Below are 14,786 nucleotides of genomic sequence, written 5' to 3'. Positions count from 1 at the left end.
TTTTCAAGCCTCCATAGCATAAATTCATTGAATCCACAATAAAATTATAAGGATCAGTATTATTATCCCCATTTACCCAGAGAGAAACAGATACAAAAGGTAGTAGGCTGGACATTTCTGAAGCACCATGTCAGGAGCAGAGTTTAGAATTTAGTGCTGTGAATAGAGGGGTACCTCTGTATGGGTGGGTTCGGATGGGAGATATGTGACACCCATATGTGACACCCAGAGTCTGTCAAGGTGCTCACTTCTCTGAGTTGATTTCCCCTTATGTAAGATGGGCCAGTTGATGGGTTGAGATGAAGATGAAGTTGATGAATATTTGGTCATCTTGGGAGAAATAAGCCGAAGTAAGGGGTTCTGGTTGCTACTACAGGGTACGAGAGAGGTACATGTTTGCAAGAAAGTGGAAGTTTGTGTGCATTGTGAGGCATATATTTTTTGTGTCTGTGTGGTATGCAGACTTATGGGTCTGTGCAAGAATTAAGGATGTATTGAGTGTATGTGCAGTGAGTGTGAAGCTACAACAGTGTGTGCACCATAATGTGTGAATTATAAGGGTATTTGTGCATGCGTGCACATTAAGGCAACATGGATATGTGTGTGTGTTATAAATGGAAGTACCATATTGATTAAAAACATGTCAGGGATGTGGGTTTCAGAGTTGTCGCTCACCAATGTACAACAAAGGAAAGCATTCTTGGAGCCCCACCTGCTGGAGAAGGTGGAGACAGTACAGAGGAGTCTTACCTCTGCCTCAAGGAGTTGAGACATTCCTGGGGAGAATCCTCATTCTTCTGAAAAACAATCTACAAAAAATAATTAATTTATGGAAGTTGAGCCACCTGGAGAAAGGGAGTGACACTGGAGTCCACAAGTACTAGGAACCTGGAAATGGGGCCCCTGTGAAGAGGCAGTCTGGTAACATTCCTGAGGAGCCAGAAAGATCTATAGACCTGCAGCTGCTCTTGTGCCCCAGAGAGGGCACCATGGGTCTGGCACAGTTTGTTTGCTTCAGTTGCTGAGCAAAAAATCGGAGAACATGTACTTCGAAGTATTGGGAAATACCTGATTCATGGGGAGTTCCCTATGTTAGAAACACTGGCATATGGAATGCCAGAAAGGGCATCCAGGAGAGACAGGGTAGGAATGGCCAAAGCAAAGGCCTGGCAACTGAAGCTGGCTGGGATGGAGGAGGGAGTAGAGGATGGTTTGGAAGTATTTGACTTCACCGTGGGAGCCTAGGGAAAGGGGATGGAATCTGAATCCCAAGGGAGGGGACTTCCTGGAGACTTTGGTCAAAGATGATCCGAGAGAGGGAGGAGGGAGAGAGGACATTCCTGACAGAAGTCACAGCACATGCAAAGATAAAAGTTGTGTCTCTCTGATCCCTCCCCCAACCCCTGCCCTTAGAGATGAGTCAGGTGATCATTTTTAGTTTGAAGTCAGGCACTCTGACTCCAGACCTCACACCATTACTACCTTGTTTAAACAGGCCAATGATTCAATGAATAAAGAATGAACACAGGAATAAGTGGATGATTCACCTGAAAATCCTGCAGGCAGAAGAGACTCTAAATCTAATTACTTGCCATATCTTCTTACACTTCAGTTGGTCCACCATCATCATTCACTATGGTCCACAAGGGTCTGCTCAACCCAGTCTCTGCTAACCTCTCTGACACCATCTCCTGCCACAATCCCCCTCTCTCAATTTGCTCCAGCCACACTGACACTTCTTTCTGGCACAATCTTAAAAGAAAAAAAAAATGCATGGATCACAAAATGAATATGACTCTTTGGGAATGAATTGGAATTCTCAAGTTCCTTCATCTATAAAACGGAAATGATATTACCCACCCATAGTATTGTGAAGATTAGAGGAGACAGTACATGTAAACAGCTCAGTTAAACATTGGGTACAATCAGTCAACAAGTGATTATTTTTAAATGGATTTGTGCTTTCATTGTACTCAGGATTTTATAGGAGCTGACAGAATGGCTTTCACAGCCCACCTCTGCCCAAACTATAAAGGTCATTTGCTCATATGGCAAACATTATTTGGCACCTACTATGCGCATACCCTAGGATGGGTCTGCTTCTGTCTGTGGAAAGTTCTCTGGTGCAGGAGGAGACAGCTATGGGCTGATAATACCAGGATGTTATCACTGATTTTGGCTGTGTCCAAGGCAGATGGATGAGAGTGTATGAAACGAGTGTGTGTGTAGAGGGGGATAGATGGACACACATCAGGGCTAGAGACAGACAAACCTAGATCAGTCACACAGACACATCAGGGAATGTGTCTGTGTGACTGATCTAGGTTTGTCTGTCATTATCTACGGGTATATATTTTGTCTGTGTGTGCATACTCATGTGAGTTCTGTGTTTTGGTGTGGTGCCTGTATACATGTAGGCATATACACCTGCATATATGCATGCATGTCCATGTGTGTTACCCTGGGCTGTGTGTATATAGATACCTAGGTTGGTGTGTGATCTCTGTCTGTACATGCATGCCTCGTGTGTTTCCTTACTTTTGTGTGTACCTATATGAATCTCCGTGTGTGTCATTTCCTGTGCGTCTCCAGCCTCTGAGGGCAAGGGCATATACCCCACCCAAGTGTCCACCTCTGTCTGTCTGATGCTGTCTATGCCACTACCAAAGGCCTCTCTACTTTGCTGAGCCTGTGTGGATGTGGGAAACTGATCTTCCCGCGAGATACTGCATGTGACCACAACCCCTCACCGTGATGGGGTTATTTCTCTACTTTTGTGTCTCCGGGTGTGCTTCCATTCCCAGCCCCCACATGCCTTTTGTAGTGAATATCAAAACTGGAGAGTATCTGCAGAGGGTCCTGCGTGTGGGTGAGATTGGCTTTGAAGACCAGGATGAAGGAGGGTGGGGAGCTTTCCTGACCACCCACTTCGACCCTTCGGACAAGCACCCACCCCACCCCCACCCCCCAAATTGCGCATCCCCAATCGGGGAGGGGGGAGGGGAACAGGATGCGGCGTGGCGCTTGCGCACTGCCTCCTTCAGCACCGCGGACAGCGCCTTCGCCCCCGCCCGCCGGCGCGCGCCACCGCCGCCCCAACACTGAAGGCGCGCTGACGTCACTCGCCTTTCCTCCGCAAACTCCCCTTCCCCGTCGCCTTGGTCGCGTCCACGCTGCCGCCGGCCCAGCCAGACTGCACCATGCGGGGCACAAGATAGGGGGGCACGGGCGCGACCATCCGCGCTGCGGCGGCGGCGACTCAGCGAAGCCTCAGTCTGCAGCGGGCAGCGGAAGAGTCGCGTCGTGCCTGAGAGCGCAGCTGTGCTCCTGGGCCCCGAGCGGTCCGCCCCCACGGCTCCTGATCCGACTGCTCCTAAGACCCCCTGCCCCGCGCCGCAGCCATGAACTACCTGCGGCGCCGCCTGTCGGACAGCAACTTCATGGCCAATCTGCCAAATGGGTACATGACAGACCTGCAGCGCCCGCAGCCGCCCCCACCACCACCTGCTGCCCCCAGTCCCGGAGCCACGCCCGGTCCCGCGACCGCCACTGCTGAGAGGGCTTCCGCGGCTGCCCCTGTGGCCTCTCCGGCCGCCCCTAGCCCGGGGTCCTCGGGGGGCGGTGGCTTCTTCTCGTCGCTGTCCAACGCGGTCAAGCAGACCACTGCGGCTGCGGCCGCCACCTTCAGTGAGCAGGTGGGCGGCGGCTCTGGGGGCGCAGGCCGTGGGGGCGCCGCTGTCAGGGTGCTGCTGGTCATCGATGAGCCCCACACCGACTGGTAAGCCACTGCCCCGAAGTCTCCCCGCGGGCCTGGGTCCCCGGATGGTTTTGGGACGAGCAGTTAGTTATCGAGCACCACTTGTGTGCCTGGCACCTGACCCCCTCGCCCAAACCCTTTTTCTCTACATTTTTATGCTGGGCGCTTCCTGTGCTCCCCGCTCTTACCGCCCCCGCCCCAGGCTTCCTTGATCTATATAGGGAGCAGTTATCGGGCACCTGCTGTGTACCTCCTTCCCCAAAATCTTGGCTTCAGTGTATCCTGTGAACATTTGAGAGCCTAATGTGCCCTGCCTTCCCAACCCTCACGCCAAAGGCCTTGTCCCTCTAATGGATCTCGTGAGCATTTATCAAGTATCTGCAGTGTGCCTCAACGGGAGCCCTTCCCCAAGGCCTTTTGCTTCCATGAATTTTGTGAACATTCACTGAGAGCTCGACGTGTCTTGTTCTCTTCAACTGTTGCCCTAAGGCCTTCTTTCTAATAGATCTTGTGAGCATGTATCTCTAGAGTGGGCTATGTGACCCACTCCAACCCTCCCCTCAAAGACCTTTAAAACAATTAAGTGAACATTAATTGAGTGCCTGCTATGTATCCCACCCTAGCTTCTCACCCAAAGTGTCACCTTTAATGGATCCTGTGAGCCTTCATTGAATGCCTTCTGTGTGCCCCAACTCCGGGTCTCCTCTCCAAGGGCCTGTTTCTCCAAAGAATCTGGAAAGAATTTATTAAGGGCTTGATGTATGACCCATCCCCAAACCACTTTCTCAAACGAGTTCTGTGAGAATTTTTTAACCTTCTGTGTGAGACTCATCCTCTCCCCAAAATCTTTTTTCTACCATGGATCTAGAAGGCATTTAGTGAGTGTCTCCTTTATCCCCCATTCTCAAGCTACTTCAAAGATCTTGCCTTTGGTGGACCCACCTAACACTCATCAATTGCCTACTGCGTGAGCCTTCACTAAAAACTCTTTCCTCCAGGGTATTCAGCAAACATTGAATGCCTGCGTTTACCCCATACCCAAACCCTTTCTCCTTGCCTTTTCCTCCAGTGGCTTCAGTCTGTGTGTATTGAGTACCTTCTGCATGATCCAAACTTAGACTCTCTCCATAAAGGCCTTTGCCTCCAATTAATACAGTAATCAGATATCTAGCACTTGCTGCATGTAGCATTTCCTTTTTCCAAAGACCTTTTCTTTTTAATAACTCCTTGGAGCATTTGTGGAACACCTGCTATGTGCCTGATTCTGTGCCTTCTCCACAAAAGCCTTTCCTCTCATGAATGGAGGATCAAGCTTACATAGATCAAGTTTCTGTATCCCCACTCCCCTTCCCCAAAAAACTTTTCTTCCAATGGATCCAGTGATTGTATGTCCATCCCTAGTTACCCCACCCCGACCAAAGACCTTTTTTATTAATGGTTTCAGTGCGCATTTATTCCTTGTCTGCCAGGTGCTCGATTCTAATTACCTTCCCCCAAAGGACTTTTCCTCCAATGGCTCTTGTGAACATTTATAGAATACCTTCTGTATGCTCTGTGTTCATTCTTCCTCCTCAAAGTCCTTTTCTTCCAATGGATTCAGTGAGCATGTATGCAGTACCTGTTGTGTGTAGGGAGTATATGTCCCTTCATTACCTCTGGGAGAACCTGCACCTCATAAAGCATCTCTTCAGGGTCGTTTCCTTTGATAAGTCCAGAGCCCAAGTTATAAGGGTTACCCCTTTTCCACTCTCTTCAGTGTCCCTAGGATTCCCTCTCCCAATCTTAAGTTCATACCCCAAAGGGCCTTCTATTTAAGCCACTAAACACTTATTGATCACCTACTAAGAGCCATTCCAAGTCTGGAAGTTTTGCCTCTGTTCCAAGAGCTCCCTCCCCAGGATTCTACTTCAGCCTAAATTTATCGAGTACCAGCTCTTTACTGGTTAGATAACCTCTGCCCCCAGGAACCCTTATCCAGCAGCCTTTCTCTCTATTTGGAGCCATTTATTCATTTTATAGATAAATTTCATACTTTTCATGTGTGAGAGTGTAGGAGACATTTATTAAGCACTACTATATACTAGGAAGACCGCTCCTTCAATTCTTCTTCCTTCTAATCCTAACCACCAGCTAGATTCTCTATACCTTTTCCTCCATTCAATGCCACAGTTGTTTAATGAGCACTTATTGTATACTACTAAGAACCCCATATTCAATGCCTCTTCTCCTTCTCTTGTAGCCCTAATTCCCCCTTCAACAATCTTCATCCTGCCGTCCACATTACACAATCCTGAAAGCTCATAATGTGCACCTACTGTATTCTGGCTAGGTCCCCTCCCCCACTTAGTAGCCATCTTCCCAACTACCCCTTTCCCCCAATTAATCTGAAGAGCATTTATTAATCTTAGTGTATCCTGTTCAAACGACCACATTCCCATCCCTGTACCAGGCTCCTTCAGTCTTTTCTCCACTATTACATAAAGCATTTATTGAATATATGCTATAATTCCTTCACCAGCACCCACTCACATAGATGCCATCTTCCTGAATAAATTTGCTCCACTGAAGTCACCAAATTTTCATGAGGCCCCTTCTGAATATTAGTAACCACCCTCCTTTAGACTTCCCTTCTCCACTCGGACCCTCTAGGCAGGTTCTTTGCTCCTTTTTCCTTTATTCCATTATACATATATTAATTATCTCCCCAATACTGAAAACATCTTTCCCCTTTCCATAATCATAACTCCAGTATTTTCCACTTTTTCTTCTAATTTGTCCAGCAAGCATTTATTGAGAACTTGCTGAATTCAGTGAGTCTTCTCTTTCCTTCTGCATCGCAGAAGCCTCCCCCATTATCTCAGCAGCTGCTCCCATCTTTTCTTCCAGTCATTCTAGCAAATATTTATCTATTTATCTTTGCAAATATTTATTTAGTGTCTACTATAGGTGGGGTAGGATGGATACAGAGAGAAAGCCTATGTACACCTGGCTCAGTGTGGCGGACAGAGACCTCTGCATCATCAACTTGCAGACATTCAGAACTATGCAAGTTTTAGGGATCTCAGCCTGGAATAAAAGAGGAGTGGTGCAAACTCTAATGGCTTGTACAACTAAAGTCTGACACCTTTCCCACCAAACCTTACCACTCTCATTCCTTTCTGGGTCTGGAGTCCTCTGTGATTTAAAGTTGCAAACTCTGAGTTGAGACTCATCTCCCCTTATTTTTCAAATGGTGGGCCATCTATTGGCTTGTGAACAACATTTCATTTTCTTCATGAAGTCCGATGAATGAAAATAGAAAATAACCAAGTATATTGCACATAGTAAGTGGAATTATTATTTAGCAAAACTGTCACTCCAATAAAAATATAATCAATAATGTATGCCATATATTATATATGAAATATACTATATAATACATTTATTATATAATGAGTTTTCAATATTTAATACATATATGTGTATGTTTTGCTTTATGAAATGTAGAGGAAATTTTAGACTATTGCACATAGTAAGGGTAATTATTTACTGAAACTTTCATTCTAATTATATATGTATATTTAAATACATTCTACTATACATTCTAGATACATCTACACATAATATGTAATATACAATATATTGTATGTTATATATTATATAAGACATCTTATATTATATTGTTATACAATATATATTATATCTGTAGGATGGGTTTTTATGTAAATATATATATGGTGGGTTATATAAACTATATTTCTTTTTTATTTTTTAATTAAAATTATTGGGGTGATATTGGTTAATAAAATCAAATAGGTTTCATGTGTACAATTCAATAATATGTCATATATATATATTGCATTGTGCATTCACCACCTAAAGTTAAATTTCCTTTATATTTCTTATTGTGGCTTCTTTTCTGAGACTTCCCTGGAAACAGACCCTGAGACTCTGAGATTTGCGTACAGATTTCTTAGGGAGAGCTCTGGGGAACACCCGTTGTTGGGGAGAAGTAGGGGAAGCAAGAATTGGCAGAGGGAAAGGTTGATCTTTGATTCAGCCGCAACAGAGGCCTCAAGCAATCCTCTGGGGAGCTCTAGAGCTGAGATGAGCCCCTAGAGTTCTCCAAATGGAGGTGGGATGGTCAGGCTTTTGAATTCCTGCATCAGTCAGTCATTGACCACAGGCTGCCCCCTGGGAGGAGGAACAATCTTAGGGAAGACAAATTCATGCTGCAGAGGGCAATTCCTTGGGAGGGACAGCACTGTGAACCTTCAGCAGTAACTGTTCCCAGAATCTGGAGAATAAATGTGAAGGCCTGCGGAGGGAGGATCTGGGTGGAGCCCACAGCCCACCCCTTGTATTGCTCATGTTCACTTGCTTCTTAGAATAAGTTTACCCTATCTCGGAACAGCATTTCCAGGACTGTAACTGGCCTTGTTTTCTGGGAGAAACTTGAAAGAGCATTGTTAGTGAGATGAACTAGAGCCTCCACTGCCTCAATTGATAAATGTGACATAAATAAGTGATATGCGTTGTCTCCTTCTACTTTACATTGTAGATTCCTCTCACTCTCAGCTAGTACCTCTCTTGGTCTTGGTGGCTTACTTAGTACATGATTCATCCCCTCATCCTTGAAAGACCCCTGAGCCCTTGGTCCCTTTGCTCTCCTCAGACTGTGGTTGCTGTACTTGTCCATTTGCAATCAGAGGTGAGCTAGGAGTACCAACAGATGCCCAAGCACATCACCTGGGTGCTGCCCTGCCCCCATTGTGTGACAGCAGCCCTGCCTCTTCTTGATGATCAGTGTAATGTCTCCCTGCCAAGACAGTGACTCCTCTTCATATCTGTTGGCATGCAAAACCTGAAGTGTCCAGATAGGAGTCAAAGCTTAGAATATGATGGGATTCTTGCTATGTCCCCTGGTAGCAGTGTTTCCCCTTGGAGAACCAGGACCTCTAACCTTGCAGATGCCTGAGGAAACAGAAAGCACACGTTCCAAAAGTGGATCACTGGGACTGATAGTAAGCTGGGTCACTCCTTCTTTCACCTCTGGGTTCCCAGACCCATGTATTCTACCAATTAGAAACACAGCACAAATGATGGTCATTGATTTAGGGTGTACGCTGGGTTTTGGAGAATGGTGCCCAATTCTTGCACACTATTACTTCCAAGCTGGGGTCTTAGCTGTAGTTACAAGAAGTTGTTACATCACTCTATCAGGCCAGCAGTATTTAGGTGGTATAGTATATAATGTCATCAGTTTATTCCATGGTCATGGGCCCACTGTTGCGCCTCCTTTGCTGTTTGAAGCAATGTTATGTAAGATCCCATGCTGGTGGAACAAACACTGTGTAAGCCCTTGAACAGTGATGCTGGCTAAGGTCTTGCAATCAGGAAAGGCAAACCCATATATAGAATATTCCAATCAAAATTAATAATTACTCCTTCCAAGGTAGAAGAGGCTCAATGTAGTCAGCTTGCCACAAAGTAGCTGGTTGGTCTTCTTAAGGGATAGTGCCATGTCAGAGAGTCAATAATGGTCTCTGTTGCTGGCAGATTGGACATTCAGCAATAATGCTGTAGGCTCCACATATAGCCTCCATCTGTTACTCTTGCCGCTTCATATATGTGCCCATCTGCCGGCACTGGGGTGACTGATTCAAGAGGCTGGGTGACATCATCTGGCTGACTCATTCTGTCTACCTGGTTGCTTAGTGCCACTTCCATGGTAGATGCTGTCTGGTGGGTGTTAACATACAATACAAAGATCTTTGCTCTTCACTTCACTTATTCTCCATTCCCATATGTCCACCTACATTTTTGTGTCCCAGACCTCCTTGTTCCAATCTTCCAATATTTTTTTCAAGGCCTCTAACTAATCAGCCAAGCCATTGGCCACTGCATTTTAGTGAATATATATTCTAATTTTGGACCACTTATCTTTCCCCACAAAGTAGGTGACTGGGTGTACAACCTAAAGCTTTGCTCATTGGGAGCTCTGCTACTGTTTTCAAGGCTACTCCAAGCAGGGCTATAGTGCAGCCACTGTCTGCTTTTGGTTTCCACCTACATACCAAGCCAACCCATTTGTAAATCATACTTAGGCTTTTTTTCTCCTTTATCTGCTAGTTGTAAGGAGTCCCCTTAGTGAGCTGAAGGAGGCACTAGCACAACAGTATGGATGATATGGGCCTCTGGGTTACCTGCTCAGGCAGCTTGGTTTGTCCTACTTGGGCTCAATCCTGTCTGACTCTATTACTTGGAAGGGCTGGTAGGACATAGCTTATAATAGGCACTTCTGGATGCATAGTCACTTGGTGCCCCATGATCAAACATTCTGCCTCTATCAGGGCCCAGTACCACACCAAGATTTTTTTCTCAAAAGGCATGCAAATTCTCTGTTGCAGATGTCATAGCCTTGCTCAAGAACCCCAGGTGTCTCCCACTTGAGCTTCTCATAAGCTCACACTACATATTTTCCCACTATTGACACCTCCAGTATCATAGAATCTGCCAGATCATATGGCCTGAGTGGCAGGACTGCTTGCATTGCAGACTGGACCTGCTGCAGAGTCTTTTTCTGCTCTGGCCCCCACTCAGGGCTGGCAGCCTTACGTATCTCCTGGAATATGGATCAGAATAATATTTCCAGGTATGGCATATGCTGCCTCCAGAACCTGAAGAGGTCTACCAGGTGTTGTACTTTTTCCTCATGATGGGATGTGTGATATGCAATGCTTTGCCCTTTTATTTAGAGGGGCCTTCCTGGCATGCCTTGGACCACCGAATTCTTAAAATTTTTACTAATGTGACAGGCCCCTGAGTATTTGTAAGGTTTATCTCCCATCCTCTGGAGTACATGTGTCTTATTAAGGCAATGTACAAACCATCTCTTGCTCATCTTGCCCAATCAATATGATGTAATCAATATCGTAGTCCAATGTGGTTTTCTGTGGAATGCCCAGATGGCCCAGGTTCCTTTGGACTATATGATGACACAGGGTGAGAAAGATAACAGCCCTATGACAAGACCATCAGTGAATTCTGTTGTCAGTCTCATGTGAGTGTAAAATGTTTCTGATCCTCTCTCCTGATCAGAATGGAAAAGAATGCATTCACTAAATCAGTGACCACCTGCTGTGCCTGAGGTCTTCTTAATCTCTTCTAGCAATGACAGCATGTCTAGTACAACAGCTTCAATCAGGACTAGTACTTGGTTGAGCTTGCAATAGTCTACAAACATTTTCCAGGATCCACCCAACCTCCTTAGGGACCAAATTGATTAATTCATTGGAGCTATGATGGGACAAACACCCCTGAGTCCTCTAGATCTTTCAGAGTGGCACTAAGTTCCACTATCGCCCCTAAGATAGACAAAATATTGTCTTTGATTTACTACTTTGATTGGAGGATTAGACTTTTCCTACTACAATAGCTGTTAACCCACAGGCCAAGTAATCCATGTAGAGGTCTGACAACTACAGATATATCTATTGCAATTATGCATTTGTGAACTGGGGAGGTGACCACTGGATGGGCCTGTGGACCTAATGGGACCCACTGTGAGCAGGATCTGGGCCAGGACTCCATTTGTTACCACTACTGTGCTTCTCCACATAGCTGGTGCCACTCTCACCAGCATATTCTTTATTGATTTTGTAACAGGCCCTCCCATAGAACATAGTCAACTGGTAGGTTTTTCAGACTTAAGTAGAATACCTACTCTAACATGTCTGCTTCTCTGATCCCTTTGATCCTTTCCTCCACAATCTTCATTTTATAAATGAAAAATGCACAAATGCAAGTTCTGGCATTTCTGTTACACTTGGTGTGAGCCATTGTTTTCTCCAAGTTTTCACAAGTCATCAGCAACAACTTCTAGAGTCCTTGCCAGGGTTTTAAGTTCTGTGTCCTGGGAGAGTGCTCCAACTTCATGTTTTACCCCCCTGATCCATCGTCCTCAGGATACAGCCCCATGCATACTTTCCCAGCTCCTGTCAATACACGTTAGCCAAATTCTTCAGTTTTTGTATATTATTCCTTTCCTTCCTTTGTAAGCTTAGAAGTTTTCCAATCAGATTGTGCTAGGATTTGACCCTGGTTATTGATCTGGTTGCTGAGAGGGGAAAGAGGGTATATTCTGAAAGGGGCAAGCATTGTTTTATAAGACACCTACTTCATTCAAGACCTCTGCATTATCCCTAAGGAGGAATGGGCTACTTCTGCAGGTGAATCTGTAAGTTTGAGGTGTTACATGAATCTTCCCAAATATCCCCATCCCAAATCTTATGGCCCCACTCCTGTCCTATTAGGGTTCTGCGCATGACATAGAAGATGTCCTAGGCCTGAGAATTCAACCTTCTCTGAAGTTCTACTACACTTAAAATTAAGCCCTAAACCTGTTCCTCCTCTCTGTCTTCCCTCTGGTTGCAGAAGCTTGAGGTTTCCTTAAATACAGCCAAAGGAGGTCCTCTTGCTTTGAGTCGGTATTGTTTACCCTGAGCACATCAGATCTTTCTTCAGCTAATCAATGGTGTTTAGTGAATAGTTATCCAAGTCTAGTTACCATTTCCTTCACACCTTTCAAGTACCATGGATATTCCACCAACTAATGCATTCCCTTCACCAGTATCTCATTACAGTCCACCATCAGTAAAAGTTACTGCTACTCAAAAACTACAGGGACCTGCACTGTAATTTTCCTACTCAGGAGAATAAATTTCACATTGCTTCTTTTCCCACTATGGACACCTCCAGTATCATGGTATCTGTCAGATCATATAGTTCGAGTAGCATTCTGCTTGTATCACAGTCCAGGCCTACTGCAGAGTGCTTCGTGTTGCTACAGCATATCAGGAGCTATTTGTGTTACACCCCCCACAAATAATGGTTCCTCGTTGTCTACTGGGTGACTCAGCTCAGAATGGCATTAGAGCCTTCTTTGTAGTTTGACTTCTCTGGCCTGGTTTTAGGTTGGGTTATCTGAAAACAGGTTTTGAAGCAGAGAGTTGCATGTAGGAGGTTTATTGGGGAGTGCCTTTGGGATTAACACCTGTCAGGAGGGCAGGGTTGGGCAGAGGGAGAAGCTGGTCTGCAACGTGGACCTCCGAGGCCTCAGCTATCCTAGAGGGAGCTCTTGGGCTGGGTTGGTCCTTCAGAATCAAGCCTATATTGAGGCAAAGAGGCTGGCATTTGTACTCATTCAGACCAGATATAAGCCATGGGTTGCCCAAAGTAGATGTAACCTTGACCAAAGCAGTTCTCTGTGACAAAAGACAGTTCCCAGTGGGAAAACAGCTGTGAACTGTCAACAACTGATACTCAGGGTGCATTGGCCCTGAAGAGGAGATCTGAACAGAGCACCACAGTACCCACTACACTTATGGTCAAAAAAAGTTTGAAAAAATAGGGATTTCGTCCACACTCATCTTCATTTTATAAATGAAAAATGCACAGGTCTAAGAAAGATTCTCTTCCAACACTTGTGAAAGGTCAGTATCAGTAGTGGAGTGTGTGTTTGTGTTTGTGTGTGTGTGTGTGTGTGTGTGTGAGTGTGAAAGGGAAAGAGAGAGAGAGACAGAGACAGAGACAGAGAGAGACAGAGACAGAGAGAGAGACAGAGACAGAGAGAGAGAGAGAGAGAGATTGCGAGGAAGAGAGAAGGAAATAACTGTGCTTGGTGCTTAGGGTCTTTGGGTATGTCAGTCAAGTCACTAGGGCCCCTTTGTGCCATGTCTATGTGTCAGAGACCCTGACTGTATGCATGAAGGTGACCCCAGAAGTGGCTTCTACCCTTATCCTCCTTCTATGAGAAAACTGATTGGTGATGAGCTTCTGTCTGTGGAGAAACCTGTCAGGTAGGAATCCTGGGCCTGGGAGAAGAGGCCACTGGAAACCTAGCCTAGCTGAGGATGGGCCCAGAGACAGTGACATAGCAGTTCATGATGTGCCTACTGCTGCTCCTACCCCTCTCCTTCCTATGGCTTCTCCTCATCCTCAACTGCATTCCTCCCCATCCACATCATTGCTGGCTCCAGCTTCTGTAGAACCGCCACCAGCCTGCACCCCTCGATCTACTCCTTTTCTGTATCCATACCCACCCTTGGCTGTTGTGTCCCCTCATGGCACAAAACCACATATGATGAATGTGCTCTTCCTTGGGAAAGGGCCAGAGAGCAGAGAGATGCTTCAGGCCAAACAAGCACTGAGACATACCCAGGCACACTTCATATATATGTATTTTCTAAGGTTCTTTGCCATTTACAAACCCCCATGCAATTTCAAAGTATGTTACAGTTTACAAAGCATCCCTCATTTTCTGAAGCTTTCCAAAAACATTACAATAGCAGTGTGATGAGCAGAGCATACTTTGGAAAATGCCTGATTTCTGAGGTTTGAGGACTTATTTTAAAGTTTTCAATGGTCTTTGACACACAACTCCATGAGGATTACTTTGTTTCTTTATTGTTCACAAAGCATTGTTTGAGTTTTTAAGTATTTCAACAATCATAAATCACTTTATGGTTTCTCTAGTGGCACTGCAGGGGCAAAGAAGTCAAAAGACTGGCCTGAGTTCTATCTTCCTGAGATTTGAGCATTGATGGATGTGCTCTGCTTTTCTTTTCCAGGGCAAAATACTTCAAAGGGAAAAAGATCCATGGAGAAATTGACATCAAAGTAGAACAGGTTAGTTGGGACAGATGGACCTATCAATTGTCCAGATTGTAAACTGAGTTTATTATTGTGTAATGTGAGTGAACCACTGATTTTTTTCCTTTTCCAGGCTGAATTCTCTGATCTCAACCTTGTGGCTCATGCCAATGGTGGATTTTCTGTGGACATGGAAGTTCTTCGGAATGGGGTGAAGGTTGTGCGGTGAGTATAAAAAGGATATTTGGGTGTTATGGGAAAGGCATAAGGACTCCCTTAGAGCTGAGAGAGTACCCACGTTCCCACCCATCCTGTGAGCACAAATTTAGGCATATCACAATAGCCAAGATATGGAAACAACCTAAGTGTCCATTGACAGATGAATAAAGATATGAAT

At 45.3% G+C, this 14,786-nt stretch overlaps 1 protein-coding gene across 2 annotated transcripts in view; it reads left to right on the top strand.

Moving 5' to 3' along the window:
* The first annotated feature begins 3,272 nt into the window (after nt 1-3,272).
* The window catches only part of SYN1 (synapsin I), a 53,701-nt gene continuing 42,187 nt past the window's right edge, over nt 3,273-14,786 (top strand). For both annotated transcript variants that reach the window (XM_011380081.1, XM_011380079.2), the window contains exons 1-3: nt 3,273-3,778; nt 14,368-14,425; nt 14,523-14,614. In XM_011380081.1, coding sequence (XP_011378383.1) covers nt 3,402-3,778; nt 14,368-14,425; nt 14,523-14,614 — 527 coding nt within the window. In that variant the 5' untranslated portion in view covers nt 3,273-3,401. The remainder of the gene's footprint in view (nt 3,779-14,367; nt 14,426-14,522; nt 14,615-14,786) is intronic.

Source organism: Pteropus vampyrus, unplaced genomic scaffold (genome assembly GCF_000151845.1).
Source record: "Pteropus vampyrus isolate Shadow unplaced genomic scaffold, Pvam_2.0 Scaffold387, whole genome shotgun sequence".
Taxonomy (NCBI): Eukaryota; Metazoa; Chordata; class Mammalia; order Chiroptera; family Pteropodidae; genus Pteropus; species Pteropus vampyrus.
This window is presented reverse-complemented; position numbering and strand designations above follow the sequence as displayed.